At 48.9% G+C, this 21,422-nt stretch overlaps 1 protein-coding gene across 1 annotated transcript in view; it reads right to left on the reverse strand.

The window, feature by feature from the left end:
- Positions 1 to 957: 957 nt before the first annotated feature.
- Positions 958 to 21,422, reverse strand: part of Mccc2 (methylcrotonyl-CoA carboxylase subunit 2) — a 38,935-nt gene continuing 18,470 nt past the window's right edge. Inside the window, exons 8-12 of the mRNA XM_068364055.1 lie at positions 13,853 to 14,024; positions 4,270 to 4,426; positions 3,625 to 3,739; positions 2,489 to 2,574; positions 958 to 1,082 (exon numbers count right to left, since the gene is read on the reverse strand). Coding sequence (XP_068220156.1) covers positions 965 to 1,082; positions 2,489 to 2,574; positions 3,625 to 3,739; positions 4,270 to 4,426; positions 13,853 to 14,024 — 648 coding nt within the window. The 3' untranslated portion in view covers positions 958 to 964. The remainder of the gene's footprint in view (positions 1,083 to 2,488; positions 2,575 to 3,624; positions 3,740 to 4,269; positions 4,427 to 13,852; positions 14,025 to 21,422) is intronic.

Genomic DNA, 21,422 nt, shown 5'->3' on the forward strand with positions numbered 1-21,422 from the left:
CCAGGCGTTTTCTTTTTCAAGCACGTTTTGCGATAATTTTTTTTTTTTAAATTACGCTAGCAGCCTTAATTTTCATCATAGAGAGGTCAGGTTGGTCTCATTCTTTTGGAAAATGCCTTTAGTTAAGTTCCAACCCTCAACCCCCAGGCGTTTTCTTTTTCAAGCACGTTTTGCAATATATTTTTTTTCAAATTACGCTAACAGCCTTAATTTTCGTCATAGAGAGGTCAGGTTGGTCTCATTATTTCGGAAAATGCCTTTAGTTTCTCATAAAGTGATCAAAAATATGCAAATAAATGTAAATAGCAGTTTTTTGTAAGGACGTACCGGTACGTCTATGGGGATAACGGGATGAGTTTTGTGAAACGTACCAGTACGTCCATTGGGGGTTGAAGGGTTAAGGTTTAGCGTCAAAGTATACGAGTGTTATATTTCGAAAGTCAATCTCCATCTCAAAAATGTTAAGACCGTAGAAGGTAAAGCAAATAAATACAGGTTAGTATGACTACATTTGTACAAATTTTCTACATTCCCAAAAATACGATACCAAATGTACATCTTTCATATATATTCGGTAATGTACAGTAATAACATTTTACAAAACCCAAACTTACATTACTACCTTTTCTGCAATACAAAATTCATGTACCTTCATTATTGCTACAACTACTGTACTCTACTCAACAAATACTACATTACTACTACATAATAAAAATAAAGTTTATTTTGCACTGGTTTCCTAAAAAAAATACTACTGTACAAAATAAATGAATGAAAAACCATACTAAACTAATATCACTGTAACATAACATTTGTAGAATTTACTTGAAAACTATCACATAAAAACCTACTATCATAACTCTTTATAAACCGTAACCTGAACACAAGGCGACAATACTTTCCCTTCCCAATTCCTAATGCAATTACAACGATATCTAAGTTAATCAAGAAAGATAAACTTTGTTTACATTCTAAAAACTCCGAAGTCTGTTTTGGGTATCGGAGCATTCAGGGACGCCGATAAGGAGAGGCCGAGGACTTGCCTGGTGTTGACGGGGTCGATGACACCATCGTCCCACAACCTAAGAAGAGAAAATATAACAGTTAAATTACACTATAAAAAGGTATTTTTTGTTTCCTTGTTGATGTCAGCTACCCCCCAAAGTTGGGGGAAGTGCCTGGGTATATGTATGTATGTATGTATGTATAATGCATATTATACATACATACATATACCAAGGCACTTCCCCCAATTTTGAGGGGTAGTCAACATCAAACAAACGAAACAAAAAAGGGGATGTCTCCTCTCTATGTTCCTCCCAGCCTGACAAGGGACTCAACCGAGTTCAGCTGGTATTGCTAGGGTGCCACAGCCCACCCTACCACATTATCCACCACCGATGAAGCTTCAATTTTCAATTGATCAGCAGTTCATTTAACCTTATACGTATAGTCTCACTCTGAAGGCAAAATACAGTAGCATGCTTTTCTTTAATAAGTCTTTGAATCATAAATAGTCCTCAATTACAGTTTACATCCCCAAACCCAACTGCATTTTATCTATAGAAGCAATAGAAACTTTTGTCTGACAATAGTGCTACTTGGACCCTAACCATCCATCATAAACATAACATACACTTAAAAGGATTCACAAGTTTTAAAAACTTGACGCAGTCTCAACATCGTTCAACTAACTAGCCTTTCTTCCATAGAACTTCCTACAAAACAAAATGACAATCTTGAGTTCGGGTATCGAGTGCTCGAGCACCTAGAGTGATGATAAAACCAAAAGTATATGATCTACCCATTCAAGTGTTGTAATGCAACACCATGTACTGTATTCCAATACTAAACTAAGAGTGGTTGGGCAATTACAAGGAACGAAGACGGGAAATTTCTAGTTTATGTGTGGACATTGACATTTAACTAGCTTTGAGAGAAGCAATATGAATGGCAGGGGAGGTTCATAAGATCAATTACAAGGAATAAAGATGGGAAATTTTGAGTTTGAGAGTCCATCCATCCATATACCAAGGCACTTCCCCCAATTTTGGGGGGTAGCCGACATCAACAAATGAAACAGAAACAAAAAGGGGACCTCTATTCTCTACGTTCCTCCCAGCCTGACAAGGGACTCAACCGAGTTCAGCTGGTACTGCTGGTTTAAGAGTAGAAATCAACATCTAACTAGCTTCGAGAGAGAAGCAATACGAATACCACGGGAGGTTCATAAGACCAATTACAAAGAAGGAAGACAGGAAATTTCTAGTTTAAGGGTAGACGTCGACATTTAACTTGCTTTGAGAGAGAAGTAATATGAACGTCAGGCGATGTTCACAAGAAGAAAGTTCATCCTTATTTAAGGAGATATCTTCTCTGATGACAACTGTTCATGACTAAAGTACTGTATACTGAAGATGTAGTTTCATTTTACAGGTGTTTCAAGGGTTAAAAAATAGCAATTACTTAATGAAACAAATATGCTTACCTTGCACTTGAGAAGTACGGAGAACCCTCCGCTTCAAACCGCTTTATGATGGGAGCTTTTAATGCCTGTTCCTCTTCATCTGTCCACTGTAAAATTTAATAGAATTTTTCCATTTTTAGAACATGAACCACAGAACTATATTTATTTCAAGTCAAAAATACATTAAAGTATGAAGATAGTTATTTGTTTATACAATATATATATACTAACTTGGGAATTTAAAAAAATCTTCTTGTGTAATGAATGTTCATTTTGAACCATAAAACAACTTATTTTACGTCAAAAATACATTTCAGTATTAATATAGTTATTTGTTTATACGATACATCTCTTAACTTGGAAACTTAAAAACTTAATGAATGTTCATATTGAACCATAAAACTAAATTTATTTTACGTCAAAAATACCTTACATTATTAACAGTTATTTGTTTATACGATACATATTCCTAACTTGGGATTTTTAAAACATTCAAATGTAATGAATGTTCATTTTGATCACTTAGTGGTCTACTTAAACTGCCTAACATTACAAGATCCCTGGTCCATTCTATACCAATCTGGGAGGTTAAAAACAAGCAATTCTAGCTTGACGTTTATGAGGATATGTTATTTACTTCATCGCAAAGTGTACCTATTCTTCCTGATAATTTTTTTTTAATATATTTAAAAATATAAAACTACTGTAAATTATAGGCTCATAATAATAGCTAGCAAGATAAGCTCTTCTTTTTGTACAAATAAATAAAAATTAAAAAGAAATTTACTTTGGATGTGTACATATGAATGAGACATAACTTTGTAATGGCAGCAATTCACATAAAATTTACAAGTTTTAAAACACCAAACAACAATACTCCATCCATCTATATACCAAGGCACTTCCCCCAAATTTTGGGAGGTAGCTGACATCAACAAATGAAATAAAAACAAAAAGGGGACCTCTACTCTCTACGTTCCTTCCTAACCAACTTCCAATACATGAAAATCAGAAATTATTTTAAAAACCTCTCAAAAATCCATGAAAAAAATTATGTTCACAATGAAAATCAATATAAACCTTTACTTCAATCAAAAGTATGTGCAGCTTACAAAATCATTCGGATAATAACGCTAGAAATAAGTTCAATTTCATACCTCCTTCCCTTCTCTTTTTCTTTGGTCTCTTGTGATTTGTGCCAACACTCCGGCAGCCTGTTCTCCTCCCATCACGCTGATACGACTGTTGGGCCACATGTACATGAATCTTGGCCTGCGAACATAGCAATGTTTAAGAAATCATCTTGAACCCATCTACATAGTCTCTGTTATGCCCTGCCAGGAATATTCAAAGTACCTTCTCACAATATATTGAGGTACTAATAAAAGTGAATAAGTGTATTTCGCTTATCCACAAAATTACCACTTTTACACACAAATAGTATGCAAAATGACTCGCCCACAAAGAGCTTGCCAAACCCACAGATTTGTGTGTAAAAACCCACAGTAGCAAAAATGTTACACTATGCTATTTAAAAAAAAAATTGAAAAGAAAAGAAACTCTAGACTGCAAACAATTTTAATACTTTAATTCCTAGCAGTCTGAAATTGATTTCCGATGTTTTTCACAGAATATAACATTACTAGCAGTCTGAAATTGATTTCCGATGTTTTTCACAGAATATAACACTTCAGCATTAAAAGAAAAATTTCAAATATTGAAACTTTTTGAGAGTACTGTATGTGAATTCCAATATATCAATCCAAAAACTAAACCAAGTACATATAGAATACCAGACTTACCCATACGCTCTTCCACACATTCCGTAATTTCCGGCTCCGTAAGAACCCCCGATGACGACTGTGAATTTCGGAACCTTTGCGCAGGCTACAGCCGTCACCATTTTGGCACCATTTTTGGCGATACCTCCTGCTTCTGCCTCTCGGCCAACCATGAAACCTGGATAAAATAGTATAAATCATGAACTGTATCAGGACACAATCTTACTCTAAGATTATAATTGATTTTAAATTTAAAGAGGATATCTCTTAAAAGTCGACCTTGTATTTTATGTATAATTAAGCTACTAACCAAAGATTAAACCCTGTTTTAATCTTTTTAATAGTTTATATAGGAGATATGACAAATTCGTAGATAATTTGTATTTTCCTAACTATACAAACCTTACCTATTTACATGGGGTAATTACTTCGGCGTAGCTGAAATGATGAGCCATAAGAATTTTAACGAGGGTTTACTACCCTCCGCTAGTTAGGTAGGATTTATCTCGGGGGACAGAGCTGGCGGGCAAATATGTGTAAATAGCTAAGGTTTGTATAGTTTAGGAAAAATACAAATTATCTACGAATTTGTCATTTGTTCCGTAACTGAAATACAAACCACGCTATTTACATGGGGTGACTTAACCCTTAGGAAGGGTGGTAAGTCCCTGCCATACTGGCTTTGGCTTGCCCGGGGATTCCATATTAGTGTGTTTACGTACTCAGACGATAGGGAATCCCTGCTCCTCGATAGCGGTTGTGAAACTGCCGCGGCCTATGTAAGGTGTGCGCGAAGGTGAAAAGTGACTCGTCCTAGGAAGTTGACCTGGAGTTCCTCAGAAGGAAATCTAGGCTAGGACACTCTCAATACCGCCTCGTCAGGGTATGGGGACACGACAGTATTACACTTAATACTAGGAACACAAGGAAGCATGGTCTACCTGCAGTGGTTTGAGGTCAGCTCTGCAGAGAACCCAGGATGCTGCTTTCTCCAAGGGAGGAGAGGATGAAGAAAAGAATAAGGGCCAGACATACCTTTTCATTCATGCAGACTAACACCGGGTAACAATACTCTCAACCCTCTGCTACTTGTCCATTAAGGAGCCTGAGGTTTAGACCAGCTGTTGTGCAGCCACCACAGGGCTGATAGAAAACGTATCGAGCCTCCTGTGGGTCACGTCTTGCAGGTAGTGGGCTGTGAAGGTGGTCTGACCCTTCCACAGCCCAGTTTGTAGGACCTGCGTCACTGAATGATACTTCATGAAGGCCAGGGATGTAGCCACGCCCCTGACATCATGCGCTCTAGGGCTATGTGACGGGGAAGGATCAGGATTCAAGGCCAGGTGTATTACCTTGCGAATCCAGGCTGAGATAGTATTCCTGGTGACCCTTCTCTTCGTTTTCCCAGTGCTCACGAACCAGGCTTGAACCTGGGGACAAACTGCCGCTGTTCTCCAAGATACAACCTCAGACTCCTTACTGGGCAAAGCAGGAGATGGTCTGGGTCATCTGTTACAGGACGGAGACTCGAAACCTGGAGAGAGTCGAACCGCGGGTCCGGTACTCCCGGGTTCTGAGTCTTGGCAACAAACTCAGGGACGAACCTGAACGTTACCTCCCCCATTATTATTATTATTATTATTACTTACTAAGCTACAACCCTAGTTGGAAAAGCAGTATGCTATAAGCCCAGGGGCTCCAACAGGGAAAATAGCTCAGTGCGGAAAGGAAAAAAGGAAAATAAAATATTCTAAGAAGAGTAACAACAATAAATATCTCCTATATAAACTATAAAAACTTTAACAAAACAAGAGGAAGAGAAATAAGATAGGAGAGTGTGCTCAAGTGTACCCTCAAGCAAGAGAACTCTAACCCAAGACAGTGAAAGGCCATGGTACAGAGGCTATGGCACTACCCAAGACTAGAGAACAGTGGTTTGATTTTGGAGTGTCCTTCTCCTAGAAGAGCTGCTTACCATAGCTAAAGAGTCTCTTCTACCCTTACCAAGAGGAAAGTGGCACTGAACAATTACAGTGCAGTAACCCCTTGGGTGATGAAGAATTGTTTGGTAATCTGTGTTGTCAGGTGTATGAGGATAGAGGAGAATATGTAAAGAATATGCCAGACTATTCAGTGTGTATGTAGGCAAAGGGAAAATGAACCGTTTGTCGTATGAGAGACCATGTGACTCGTTTGGACGAGGCTAAGGCTAGCAGGAACACTGTCTACCCAGTAAGGTGGTGATCTGGAGCCTTACGTAGTTGTTCGTAGGGAGGTCTCCTTAGAGACCTGAGAACTCGAACCAAGTTCCAAGGAGGAGGTCTCACTTCCGACCGAGGGCAGGTAAGTTCATAGCTTCGTATGAGAAGAGAAAGTTGCAGCGAGGAAGAAATATCTATCCTTTGAGCCTGAAGGCAAGACTTAAGGCTGAGAGATAGCCTTTCACTGCCGAGACTGAAAGGCACATTTCATCCCGCAAATAAACGAGGAGCTCCGCTATTCCTAGAAGTGGCATTGAGTGGAGAGATAACCTTTCCACGACACCGACCACGGAAGCTCGCCACTTCGCCTGGTAGACTACTGCGGATGACTTGCGCAGGTGTCCAGACATCCTGTTCGCAACTTGTTGCAAAAATCCTCTCTCTGAGAAGATGCTGGATAGGGTGATCGAGTGGAACTCGGACCATCTCAGTATCTCTACTGCAAGATGGGATGGCTGTTCCAAAAAAGTACCTCCCTGCCTGTTTATATAAGCCATCACTGTGGTGTTGTCGCTCCTCACAACCACAGAGTAGTCCGCCCGGCTTGGTGGAACTTCTGAAGTGCCAGGAACACGGCCTTCATCTCTAGCAGGTTTATGTGAAGGTACTTTCCTGATTCTGACCACCGGCCCGAGGTCCTGTGGCTCAGAACGTAACCCCCCCCCCCCCCTTTCTTTGATGGGTACGAAAACAGCATCAAGTCTGGGGGGAGGACGAGAAGATCTACTCCCTTTCGTAGGTTCTCGTCTGCTACCCGCCACTGGAGGTCTGTCTGTTCTGGTTGTCCTATAGGGATCAAGGTGTCTGGTTAGTCGTGTCCTTGATTCCACCGCGACCTGAGTCACCACTGGAGAGACCTCATCCTGAGGCGACTGTTGGGAACCAGACGGGCCAGGGAGGAGAAATGGTCGAGGAGACGTAACCACGTTTGGGTTGGAAGTTCTTCTCGTGTGAGGAAAGGTCTCGCGACCTTCCTCAGCCTTGCTATCCTGTCGTCTGAAGGGAAGGCTTTGTGGAGATTGGTGTCTATGACCATGCCTAGGTATACCAGACTCTGAGAGGGGTCCAGAGAGGACTTCTCGAGGTCTACCATGATCCCTAGATCTTGGCAAAGTTCGAGAAACTTGTCTCGATGGCGAAGAAGGGTTGCCTTCGAGTCTGCGAGGATAAGCCAGGCGTCCAGGAAACGGAGGAGACGGAAGCCGATCCTGTGAGCCCAGATGAAATCAGAGTGAACACCTTGGTGAACACTTGAGGTGCTGTGGAGAGACCGAAGCACAGCACCTTGAACTGGTATATCTTGTCTTCCATGCAAAATCTAAAGTACTTCTTTGAAGACGGGTGGACTGAGATTTGGAAGTACGCGTCCTTCAGGTCCAGTGCACACATGAAGTCTTGTGGTCTCACTGCAAGCCTGACCGTGTCTTCCGTCTCCATACTGAACGGAGATTGTTTGACAAACCCGTTCAGTGTCGAGAGGTCGATGACTGGTCTCCAGACGCCTTCTCACAGGAAGGAGTCGACTGTAGAAGCCTGGGGACCCGTCCACAACCTCTTGGAGAGTGTCCTTCTACAACATGGTCTGGACTTCTGCCCGGAGTGCCTGTCCCTTTCCCGATCCCTACTCAGGGAGGAGGGAGGAGCTCGTTACCGGCACTGGATCTATTGAAGGAGGCAAGCTCAGAGAGCTGGCCCTCGGCCTTGTCTCTGGCGCTCTTCAACCCCTGAGACCAGGGAAAAGCTGCACTGGCCCTAGGGAGTTTCTGGGTGCAGTAGATTCGGTCCAGGACCGTATCTTTCCCTTCACAAGGAGGAATCTCTGGGTCTGGGATCCCCTTGAGGTTCCTCATGAGGGTCAGGACTTAGAACGCATGTTCTGACTCGTGGAGCTCTCCTCCTGACGGACTGGCAGCGAGGTCTCTCGTCCCCAGAGGCTCTTACTGGGGAGACTCGCAGACATTCTCTAAAGGTCCATCTGGTTCCTGTCGGGTCCTTGCGGAAGACTTGGAAACAGACTTCGAGTCCTTCGGTTCCCTCCAAGGAGGGATACTGTACAGGACTTCAGCAATGAAGGATGTAAGGCTTTTTACCACCTCCGTACGAGAAGACTTCTCAGGAAGAGGCGGGGTTTCTCCCATTGGTGTGATGGGGAGAGGACCGGATCTTCCGACTCTCCTGGGGATGGGTAATGCTCATCCGCAGGGGAGGGGGAGGAAGTTTGAGGAGGGATAGGAGCCTTACGTAAGGGCTCGCGAAGAGACAGGATAGTCCTTGGAGGAGATACCACGTCAAGGATTCCTCTCTTCCTCTTCGGGGGGGAGGAAGTTACCCCTGAATTGTGACCCCAGTCAGAAAGCACAGGCTTCATCGCCTGCTAAAGTGCTCTGACAACGGTGTCAACCCAGGGCTGCTGACTGATAGTCGTCACGTCAGATACTGCCTCTGGAGGGAAGGGGATCGTTCGATCCCTCGGAGGAGTCGACACATGAGGGTTCGCCTGTTGAGAATCTGCAATGAGAGGAGAAGAGTCCTTAGACCTGTCCGGAAACCTCCCCTCCTCCGGCTAGAGCGCTGTTCTGCGCTTGCGGGGAGGGGAACGCGATGATGCCCTGTCCGCCAGAATCCCTGATGTAACTCGGGCGTGATCGCGTTGGCGATCGGTGCGCTGATCACACTGGTGATCGTACGAAAAGCCCTGTTCTGGGTAGCGCGTGAATGAACCGTGCGTAGCAGAATATTCGCGCTCACGCGAGTATCGGCGATCGCGCGCGGGAAACCATCGGTGCCCGCACGGACGTTCCTGGGTGCTTCCGCGCGTAAGAAGGTCGTCGGCGCTAGCGCGAAAGAAGATCGTCAGTGATTGCGCACGGGGAACCATCGGTGCCCGCGCGCGGACGATCTTTGGCTAAGTAAGACTATTGTCGGCGCTTGAGCGCATAAGAAGATCGTAGGCGATTGCATGGGGGAATCCATCCCGTGTGCGGACGATCTTTGGCGCTTACCCGCGACAGAGTCGGCGATTGCGCACGGGAAACCATCGGGGCCCACGCGCGGACAATTTTCGGCTATGAAACACGATTGTCGGCGCTTGCGCGCATAAGAAGATCATCGGCGATCGCGCGCACGCGAATGATCTTCGGCGCTTACGCGTGTGTGAAGATCGTCGGCGCTCGCGCGCGAAAGAAAATCGTCGGCGATCGCGCGCAGGAAACCATCGGTGCCCACGCGCGGACGATCTTTAACGATCGCGCGAATGATCCTCGATGATCGCGCGCGGGAAACCATTCCGCGCACGTACGATCTTCGGCACTTACGCGTATGAAGATCGTCGTTGCTTGCACGCCTAGTGCCCAACAGAAGATCGTCGGCGCGTGTGCGCACGCGTGCGCTTTGATGTCAATCGTTGCCCGCGAGTGGACGATCTTCGACGATCGCGCGCGGATGATCCTCGATGATCGCGTGCGGGATACCATCACGCGCGCGGACGATCTTCGGCGCTTACGCGCGTATGAAGATCGTCTGCGCGCGTGCGCTAGGTTGAAGTATCAGCTAACTGGTAGATCAGGAACTGGGATGTGTCCCTAAAAGGGAGGGCATCCCCTGAAAAGGACCAAGGCAGGTCTGCTTCAGAGAGCCGACGATAAACTGGAAGTACTGCTTGACACTCCGAGAAGTGGTCTCTATGAGGGACCTCTCCTGCGAACGGGAGAGGTGTCCTTCGTAGAAGAGACTTGGAGACACCGCAGGCTGAACCACTGGTGAGCGCCTGTGCGCTATCTCAGGAACTCCAACGATGTGCGCTAATGCGCAGGGAACGTTGGTTAGCAGCCTCTGGAACAGGATGTCTCTGGATGGCAGTCTCTGGAACAGGATGTCTCTGGATGGCAGTCTCAGGAACAGCAGGAACAGCACCCGAGCGCTAGCGCACAAGCGAACGTTGGCGCACAGGGGATACATGGCGCTTAAGGGACTTACTCACGATGTGAGAAAGCCTCTTCTGCCCCGAAGGGATCGGAGCCCGTTGGATAACGGGGAGCGTGGGCGCTCAAAGCTCGTCAGCAGCCAGGAACGGATACGGCAGGTCAGCAGGTCTACCAAGGGCACGAGAGACCAAAGGTCTAACGTAGCCTGTGTTGCGAGACCCCGAAGGGTTGAGTTGCGAGACCCCGAAGGGTCAGCGCAACGAGAAACCGAAGTTTCCCTGTCACTACTCACCGAAGTGTAGTGGTGACTAAAGTTACGAGAGCCCAAGGGATCTGCATAACTAATGTTACGAGACCCCGAAGGGTCAGTGTAACTAGAAACCGAAGTTTCCCTGTCACTAAAAACCGAAGTGTTAGTGACTGAACAGCAAGCTGTTCCAACAGGAACAAACCTCCGAAGAGGAGTCTCTATGAGTGGCCTCTCTCGCGAACGAGAGAGGTGAACACTTCGTAGAAGAGACTGGTGATGGTGCCCCTAAGGGCCGTAGGATCAGCTGACGTAAACAGGAACAATCCTCCGGAGAGGAATCTCTATGAGTGTCCTCTCACGCGAACGGGAGGAGACACTTCGTAGAAGAGACCAAGGAGCAATCCTCCGAAGAGGAGCCCTTAGAGCGGCCTCCCTCACGAACGAGACAGGTCACAAGACTGATCCTGCAGCTGCTCAGCCCCTTGAGCATAGCTACAGAAGCGACCGCTCAGCCCCGAGAGCATAGTCGCTAGAAGTACCCTGGTCCAGCCTTGCAACCGCTCAGCCCCTTGAGCATATTTACAAGGGCGGTCGCTCAGCCCCAAGAGCATAACCGCCTTAGGACCAGGAAAAGGGTAAGAAGGGAAGTTAACTAACTACCCTTGGAGGCGAACCTCCTTATCGTTCGTTCTAGGATGTACTGAAGAGCTGACAGTCGTCACGGGAGAACTTCTAAGAGAAGGTATAAGAAAAAGTAAGTAAAAGACAAAACATTAATGGCCGTCAAGCGAGGATGGGAGCAGAGACATCCGCTCGCCATCCGAGCCAAAAGTAAAGTGGAGCACTCACTGTGTGTGAGGGGGGAGGGGTAGCAAGCTAGCCCTCCTTACCCCCCGCTAACTAGCGGAGGGTAGTAAACTCCCGTTAAAATTCTTATGGCTCGTCATTTCAGCTACGCCAAAGTAATTACCCCATGTAAATAGCGTGGTTTGTATTTCAGTTACGGAACAAATTTATTTTAATCTTGTTGCTCATCTTAAAATATTCCATTTTTCTTTGTTTCCTTTCCTCACTGAACTATTTTCTAACTAGGGTTGTAGCTTAGCAAGTAATAATAATAATAATAATAATAATAATAATAATAATGTTTAAGCTTCCCTTTCCTAAGCAATTCAATGATGTGCTGTCTGACATTTAGTTTCTATGATCCTTGCTATAAACCTTCCTATCACATTATGGTAAAACTCAAAAAATGCTTTTCCAAAAAAGAAATCTCACCAAATCCGAAAGAACAGTGTCTGGAAACTTGACAACTGTCATTAACCAGCTTATGTCACATTTTGCTCCTTTGCTAACTTTTCAACGTCCCTTTATGTACACCTGTCATTAGCCAGCTTATGTCACATTTTGCTCCTTTGCTAACTTTTCAACGTCTCTGTGTGTACTAATCATTGGATTTTATCTTTCATTGCTCAATTCCATATGCGTTTTCTTATATACTTAATCTCTCCATCCTACTTTTTCACCACTGCTGTTCAAATATTTCATTGTGATTGTTTATTTCTTCTCTTTTAGTTTATTTTTTTCCTTATTTTCTTTCCTCAATGGGCTATTTTCCCTGTTGGAGCCCTTAGGCTTGGGGCATTCTACTTTTCCAACTAGGGTTGTAGCTTGTCAAGTAATAATAACAATAATAATATAAACATACTTTACAAGTTAATAGTAATTATGATTTGTCCTGCTGCTTCCTCCGGGGCCTTAGATGACTGCGGAGGTAGCAGCAGTAGGGGATTCAGCATTATGAAGCTTCATCTGTGGTGGATAATGTCAGGCTGGGAGGAACGTAGAGAGTAGAGGTCCCCTTTTTGTTTTTGTTTCATTTGTTGATGTCGGCTACCCCCCAAAATTGGGGGAGGTGCCTTGGTATATGTATGTATGTATGATTTGTCCTATATAAATATGTACACATCAATAATAAAACTAAGAAAAGTTATTTCGTTAACCTCTTCATGAGCCTTAACTTAGCAGGTTGCAAATGTTGAAGTCAATATTAGCCTGTCTCATAAAAATTGTTAAAGGCTTCTATATTTTTCTACTGGGTGAACAGTAGACACAGCATTAACCTATTACACACTTGAGAGTTAAGGCTAGGCATTAACTGTTTACATTTTTGCTTTGGCATTTCCTTTATAAAAAACATTGTCTTCATTAGTTCCCAATTTTATGTATCCTATATTTTCCACAGTCCCAATATACTATATTGGCTTATCTTTTCTGTTTGAACCTTTAGCCTTCATTAAACAATAGTAAAAATACTTCTATATTGGACATTACAGTATAACTGATTCACAATGCTCAGATTGATTGATTTAAAGTTTTCAGGTATCCTGACATAAAAGATCATTGACAACGATATCATTTAGTCTATGTATATATAAAAAAAAAATAAAAATATTCAATTAAAACCATAAAAGTTTAATGTCAATGTAAAAGTTAAAATAGTTTTCAGAAGACCTGCTTCTGAAATAAATCTAAAAATGCCACTTGCACAGTAGGACACATCATGTCCTAGAATCTTGGCAAGGACGAACTTGCCACCCCCACCTTGAGCCTCAAATATATATCTATTTCTTAAGTTATTATAATTGGGGCATTCGATCAACAAATGCCTCACTGTTAGAGGTACCAAACAGTGGTCACAATATGGTTGGTGTTCGCCCTTCAGCAGAAACTCTTGGGTCAAACCGAGTGTGACCAATACGGAAACGACAAAGAGACGTCTCCCATTTTCGGGGCATCATCACAATGCTCAGAACTCTTACCCGAGGTGTTTAAAGGTCGCTCATGAATGGCAGAGGCAAGGGACAGTAACATTGCCCTAGCAATCAGGACAATGCCCTAGAGACTGACCATATATCATATGACCAGCGCCCAAGCCTCCTCTCCACCCAAGCTAGGACCAGGGAGGGCCAGGCAGTGGCTGCTGATGACTCAGCAGATACTATAGGCTCCCCCAAACCCCCCAACCTTAGCTCACAGGGATGGTAAGGTTGCAGACACTAATGACACTAACGAGTCTGAGCGGGACTCGAACCCCCGACTGGCAAACACCAGGCAGACACGTTACCAATCAGGCCACAGTATTTATTATCTAAGACAACTGAACCTACCTGTTATATTCTGCATGAAAATGAGAGGAATCTTGCGCTGACAACATAGTTCAATGAAATGCGTCCCCTTCACAGCCGATTCCGAGAAAAGTACACCATTGTTACCGATGATACCAACTGGATAACCGTACAGGCGGGCAAATCCACACACCAACGTCTCTCCATACATAGCCTGGAAAACATAAAAACATTTATTTTACGAGAAGCTTGACTATAAATCTAATTTTATGGTGTAAATGGTGTAAACTCAATATGACAAATTCGAAGATAATTTGTATTTTTCCTAACCATACAAACCTTAGCTATTTACACTGGGTTTACCTTTTAGCGTAGCTGAAATGGCGAGCCATTAGAATTTAACGAGGGTGTATTACCCCCGCGCTAGCTAGCGGGGGGTAGGGAGGGGTAGCTAGCTACCGCCCCCCCCTCACATACACCGGTGAAAGGCTCACTTTACTTAGAGGTAGGACTTATCTTGGGGGACAGGGCTGGCAGGCACATAACTGTAAATAGCTAAGGTTTGTATAGTTAGGAAAAATACAAATTATCTACGAATTTGTCATTTGTTCCGTAACTGAAATACAAACCACGCTATTTACATGGGGTGACTTAACCCTTAAGAAGGGTGGTAAGTAACCTTCCATACTGGCTTTGGCTTGCCCGGGGACCCCGAACCAGAGTTTGAACGAACTCATGGGGTGAGGGGGTCCCTGCTCCTCGCTGGCAGTTGTGAAACTGCTGCGGCCTACGTAAGCTGTGTGTGAAGGTGAGCAGTGACTCGTCCTAGGAAGTTGACCTGGAGTTCTTCAGATGGAAATCTAGGCTAGGACTCTCCCAATACCACCTCGTCAGGGTATGGGGACATGACAGTATTACAACTTAATACTAGGAACACAAGGAAGCATGGCTTACCTGCAGAGGTTCGAGGTCAGCTGTGCAAAGGACCCAGGATGCTGCTTTCTCCAAGGGAGGAGAGGATGAAGAAAAGTAAAGTGCCAGACAGATCTTTTCACTCACACAGACTAAAACCGGGTAACAATGCCCTCAACCTTCTGCTACTTGTCCAATAAGGAGCCTGAGGTTAGACCAGCTGTTGTGCAGCCACCACAGGGCCGATAGAGAACGTATCGAGCCTCCTGTGTGTCACGTCTTGCAAGTAGTGGGCCGTGAAGGTGGTCTGACGCTTCCACACCCCAGCTTGAAGGACCTGCGTCACTGAAAAGTTCTTCTTGAAGGCCAGGGACGTAGCCACGCCCCTGACGTCATGTGCCCTACGGAGACGTGACGGAGGAGGGTCAGGATTCAAGGCCAGATGAATTACCTTGCACATCCAGGCCGAGATGGTATTCCTGGTGACCCTCCTCTTCGTCTCCCCGGTGCTCACGAACAAAGCTCGCACCTGGGGGCGAACTGCAGCTGTTCTTTTAAGATACAACTTCAGACTCCTGACTGGGCACAGTAGGAGATGGTCTGGGTCATCTGTTACAGAACGGAGACTCGAAACCTGGAAGGAGTCGAACCTTGGGTCCGGCATTCCCGGGTTTTAAGTCTTGGCAACAAACTCAGGGACGAAGCTGAACGTTACCTCCCCCGTTTCCTTGAATGGGCAACGTCGTAGGAGAGACCATGAAGTTCACTGACTCGCTTGGCCGAGGCCAAAGCTAGCAGGAACACCGTCTTCCAGGTAAGGTGGCGATTAGAAGCCTGGCGTAATGGTTCGTAGGGAGGTCTCTTTAGAGACCTGAGAACTCGAACCACGTTCCAAGGAGGAGGTCTCACTTCCGACTGAGGGCAGGTAAATTCTAAACTCTGTATGAGGAGAGAGAGTTCCAGCGAGGAGGAAATGTCCATTCCATTGAGCCTGAAAGCAAGACTTAAGGCTGAGCGATAGCCTTTCACTGCCGAGACTGAAAGGCGCATTTCCTCCCGCAGATAAACGAGGAACTCCGCTATTGCTGGTAAAGTGGCATCGAGGGGAGAGATACATCTTCCACGGCACCAACCACAGAAAACTTGCCACTTCGCCTGGTAGACTTCTGCGGATGACCTGCGCAGGTGGCCAGACATCCTGTTCGCAACTTGTTGCGAAAATCCTTTCTTTTTGAGGAGATGCTGGATAGTCTCCAGGCGTGAAGTCGAAGCGAAGCTACGGCTTTGTGGTAGATGTTGGAGTGTGGTTGTTTGAGTAGCTCGCGACGTGGAGGGAGCTCCCTCGGAATCTCCGTGAGGAGTTGCAGAAGGTCCGGGAACCACTCTGCATGATGCCATAGCGGAGCTATCAAGGTCATTGAGAGATTGACCGATGTTCTGGTCTTGTTGAGTACCCTCCTCATCAGACAGAACGGGGGAAAGGCGTACACATCGACGTTGTCTCACCGTTGTTGGAAGGCATCTTGCCAGAGAGCCTTGGGGTCCGGGACTGGGGAGCAGTACAGCGGGAGCTTGGTGTTCAGCGCCGTAGCGAACAGATCCACCATCAGGGAACCCCACAAAGTAAGGACTTTGTTGGCTATCTGAGGATCCAAAGACCACTCGGTACTCACTATCTGTGTCGCTCTGCTCAGACTGTCGGCGAGCACATTCCTTTTGCCTGGAATGAAGCGAGCCGCTAGTGAAATAGAGTGGACTTCGGACCATCTCAGGATCTCTACTGCAAGATGGGATAGCTGTTCTGAAAAGGTACCTCCCTGCTTGTTGATATAAGCCACCACTGTGGTGTTGTCGCTCATCACCACCACAGAGTGGCCCGCCAGGACTTGATGGAACTTCTGAAGTGCCAGGAATACGGCCTTCATTTCTAGCAGGTTTATATGAAGGTACTTTTCTGATTCTGACCACAGGCCTGAGGTCCTGTGGCTCAGAACGTGGGCCTACCACCCTTTGTTTGATGCGTCCGAAAACAGCATCAAATCCGGGGAAGGGACGAGAAGATCCACTCCCTTTTGTAGATTCTCGTCTGCCCCCCACCAACTGAGGTCCGCCCGTTCTGCAGGTCCCATCGGGATCAAGGTGTCCGGGGAGTTGTGTCCTTGACTCCACCGAGACTTGAGTCGCCACTGGAGGGATCTCATTCTGAGGCGACAGTTGGGAACGAGAGGGGTCAGGGAGGAGAGGTGGCCGAGGAGACGAAGCCACGATTGGGCTGGGAGTTCTTCTCGATTGAGGAAAGGTCTCGCAACCTTCCTCAGCCTTGCTATCCTTTCGTCTGATGGGAAGGCTTTGTGGAGATTGGTGTCTATGACCATGCCTAGATATACCAGTTTCTGAGAGGGCTGCAGGGAGGACTTCTCGAGGTTTACCACGATCCCAAGATCCTGGCAAACTTTGAGGAGTCTGTCTCGGTGGCAAAGAAGGGTTGCCTCCGAGTCCGCTAGGATCAGCAAGTCGTCCAGATAATGAAGGAGACGGATGCCGATCCTGTGGGCCCACGAAGAGATGATGGTGAATACTCTGGTGAACACCTGAGGAGCTGTGGAGAGACCGAAACACAGCACCTTGAACTGGTAGATCTTGTTGTCTAGGCAAAATCTCAGGTACTTCCTTGAAGACGGATGGACTGGGATCTGGAAGTACGCGTCCTTCACGTCCAGTGTGCACAAGAAGTCTAGTGGTCTCACCGCAAGTCTGACCGTGTCTGCCGTCTCCATGTTGAACGGAGTCTGCTTGACAAACCCGTTCAGAGTCGAGAGGTCGATGACTGGTCTCCAGCCTCCAGACGCCTTTCTCACAAGAAAGAGTCGACTGTAGAAGCCTGGGGACCCGTCTACAACCTCCTGGAGAGCGTCCTTCTCCAACATGGTCTGGCCTTCGGCCCGGAGGGCCTGCCCTTTTGCCGATCCCATGGCAAAAGAGCTCAACGACACTGGACCTAGAGAGATCACGGAGATCGTCCAGGCATCCGCCCCGAGTTGCTGCCACCTTGTCGCGCAACTCTGTAGGCATCCCCCCACTGGTGGACATGCAGGGGGATTGCCAACCCTAGCGCTTCCGGCCTCGGCTAGTACCTCTAGGGGTTTTGCCTCCCCTGGAGGACTTCTTGCCCCTTCTGCTCTTGGCAAGAAAGGGCTTAGACACCTTGGGCTTCGCTGTGGTCGTCTTCTTTGTGTCCTTAGCCGGACGGGCCTGCTGGACTGCTGGAGGATTGTAGGGCCTCGATGTCAGGGCCCTGTGGATGAGAGAATCCTGGTTGGACTTCCTCCACCTCTCAACAGTGAGCTCCACGTCCTTAGACTCAAACAGGCTCTTACCGAGAACGGAAGTGTGTCTGAGCCTGCTAGCCTCTGCACTGGGTACCTTATGATGGAACCTCTCGGCCACAGCGTCCCGACGCTTGACGATCGTATTGGCCCACAAGCTCGAGACTTGGTGGGCCAGAAACTCAATGGTCCGTGTGCCCGAGAGAAGAAAGGTTTCCAGCGCTTTCCTGGTGCTTTCTTTGGAGGGGTCCTCGGACCACACCAGGATGCCCAGAGACCCCAGCCAGATGTCGAGCCACGAAGTCGCCTGCATGGCGCACTTGGTGACCTTCTCCTGGCTTAGGATCTCAGTGGCTGAGAAGGACACGTGCCGGTTGGAGTGTCTCTCAAGAGGGACTCCCCCTGTGAGTTCTTCCACGGAGTGGTGTAAGGGAAGACTCAGACAAGACTCCTCGAGGATCTCGAAGTACCTCCTCTGGTGGACTCGAGGAGGAGGGAGGAGCTTATTACCGGCACTCGATCTGCTGGAGGAGGCAAGCTCAGAGAGCTGGCCCTCGACCTTGTCCCTGGCACTCTTCATCCCCTGAGACCAGGGCAAAGCTGCACTGGCCCTAGAGGGTTTCTGGGTGCCGTAGACGCGGTCCAGGACTGTGTCCTTCCCTTCACGAGGTGGGACCTCAGGGTCTGGGATCCCATTAAGGTTCCTCATGAGGGTCAGGACATGCCAGAACGCGTGTTCTGACTCCTGGTGCTCTCCTCCCGAAGGACTGGCAGCGAAGTCTCCCGTCCCCAGTGGCTCTTCCCGGGGGGACACGTGGACATCCTCGACGGCTCTAGACGGTTCCTGCCTGATCCTCGCTGACGATTTGGGAATCGTCTTAGAGTCCTTAGGCTCCCTCCAGGGCGGGATACAGGACTCGAGCAGCGAAGGGGGCTGGCTCTTCTCCACCTCTGGACGAGAAGACCTCTCGGGGAGAGGTGGAGCCTCCCCCATTGGTGCGATGGGCGAGTGTTCCGGCTCATCAGACTCTCCTGAGGAGGGGTAATCCTCCTCCGTAGGGGAGGGCGAGAAGGTCTGGGGGGGAGAAGGAGCCTTGCGCAAGGATCTGCGCGGAGACAGAATAGGCCTCGGAGGAGGTTCCACGGGAGAGACTCCTCTCTTCCTCTTCAGGGGGGAGGAAGCTGCCGCTGGTTCATGGCCCGAATCAGAGAGGGCGGGCTTAATAGCCTGCACAAGGGCTCTGACTAGGGTGCCGAACCAGGGTTGCTGTGTGACAGTCGCGCTGTCAGACACCCCCTCTCGAGGGAAAGGGATCGATGGATCCTAGGAGGAGTCGACAAACGAGGGTTTGCCTGCAGGGCTGAAAGAGAAGAGTCCCTAGACCTGTCCGGGAAGCGCCCCTCCTCCGGCGAGCGCGCTGGTCTGCGCTTGCGGGGAGGGGAACGCGACGAAGAGGAGTCCGCCTGGCGGCACTCGCGCTGGGGCTCGTAAGCCGGGCCCTGGTCAGGGTCGCACGTGAATGGCTGGCGCGATACTGGAAACTCACGCGCGCATCCGCGCGGGCGGGGGCTGGTGCAAGGGCGGGGATTCAGGAGCCACGGCGCGCTGGCTATAGCGCGGGCGCATGAGCGCGCAGCAGCTGGAGCGGGAGCGTGGTCGCGAGAGCGCGTAGGCGATGGCATATGCGTGTAGCGAACAGGAGCCGGAGCAGGAAGCGGCCAAACGCGCAGCGACCTGGTGCGGCCCCGAAGGGCGCAAGATAACGGGGGCGCCTGAGCGTGTGTCCGGAAGAACTGGCCGAGGGCGCGTTAGCGCTGGAGCAGCGCCGCGAGCTACCTGGATGGCGCAGAGGTTGGCGCTGGTCGGATAAGACTGGCATACTCAGCTGTGGGCGCGTTGGTCGCGTCGGCAATCGTGGGCGCGCATCAGGATGCGGTCGCACCGGAGTGCGTTGTTGCGGCGGCCGCGCAGGGCGTGCCGTTGGATGAGGACGCTCTGGTGTTCGCTGAAGGGCTACCTTGGTCACCTTGAATACAGGAACAGGGCGCGTTACCGGAGCGTCGTGCGCAGTTGCATCAGATGCAAGCTCGCGCGGTCTGAAGGGAGAGCCCAGAGGCGGCCGTGAGCGCCCATGCGCTAACTTGGGAGCCTCCTGGGCAACGCGCTGAGATGTCGCAGCGCGAGGGCGCGTTGGTGAGCGCGTGGGCGCTGGAGCTGGAACCGCGCGTGGGCGCTGGAGCTGGAACTGCGCGTGGGCGCTGGAGCTGGAACCGCGCGTGGGCGCTGGAGCTGGAACCGCGCGTGGGAGCTGGAGCTGGAACCGCGCGTGGGCGCTGGAGCTGGAACCGCGCGTGGGCGCGTGTCGCGCGTCTCCCCAGACGGTCGCGACGAATCCGTAGGAGCCTGTGCGCCAGCTTAGGTGCCTCCTGGACCGCGCGCAACGATGCAGGAACTGGAGGGCGCGTGAGCGCAGGTGGCCGCTGGGGCACCGGTGGACGCGTATGCGCAGGTGAGCGCAGGAGCACCGTATCAGGAACTGCTGGTGGGCGCGATGGCGCAGGTGGCCTCTGGGGCACCGGAGGGTGCTGGAGCGCCGTGTCAGGAACTGGGCGCATATGCGCAGGTGAGCGCTGGCGCGCTATCTCAGGAACTGCTGGAGGGCGCCGGGGCGCCGAAGGGCGTGGGCTCGCAGGGAGACCCTGGCGCGTAATAGGAACGGAGGCGCGAACACCTGAGGGTGAGCGCCGAGGCGCTAAGTCAGGAACAGCAGCATCATCAGCAGGCGAGCACTCAGGCGGTGCCAGGCGCTTGAGGGCAAGAGGCGCAGTTTTGGCGCTCAAGACCCTTCAGCCCCGAAGGGCCCGGAGACTGCGCAGTGGCAGTATCAGGTGGCGCGTCACGCGCATCAGGAACTCTGGAAGTGGATGGTCTGGGCGACAGGTCACAATGTCCCGGAGGACGACCATCCTCCGAAGGGGATCGCGAACGATCCCCGGAGAGGTCTAGGTTGGTAGCTGGCAGGACAGGAGAACGGCGAGTCGTCTCCTCCGCAGAGGATTGTGGCGACGACAAACCGAAGAGGCGCCTCTTAACCCCCTTGTAAGGGGAAGGAAGGCCTCTACGGCGAAGGGGAGGACGAGCCTTCCGCCTTATACGCCCATGAGGGGCCGCGGGATCAGCAAGCTGACCATCAATGGGCCTCCGAAGAGGAGTCTCTGTAGCGAACTCCCCCGAGGGGGAGAATCGCCGGTAGGAGAGACCGTGGAACTTAGATTCCCCCTCGAAGGATGTTCGGAGGGAGAGTCTAATCCTTCCGCTACCTCCGCCACAGGAACGGGAGTTTGGCTAGACCCACGGGATGTCTCCGTAACAA

This window comes from Palaemon carinicauda, chromosome 40 (assembly GCF_036898095.1).
Source record: "Palaemon carinicauda isolate YSFRI2023 chromosome 40, ASM3689809v2, whole genome shotgun sequence".
In the NCBI taxonomy this organism is placed as follows: Eukaryota; Metazoa; Arthropoda; class Malacostraca; order Decapoda; family Palaemonidae; genus Palaemon; species Palaemon carinicauda.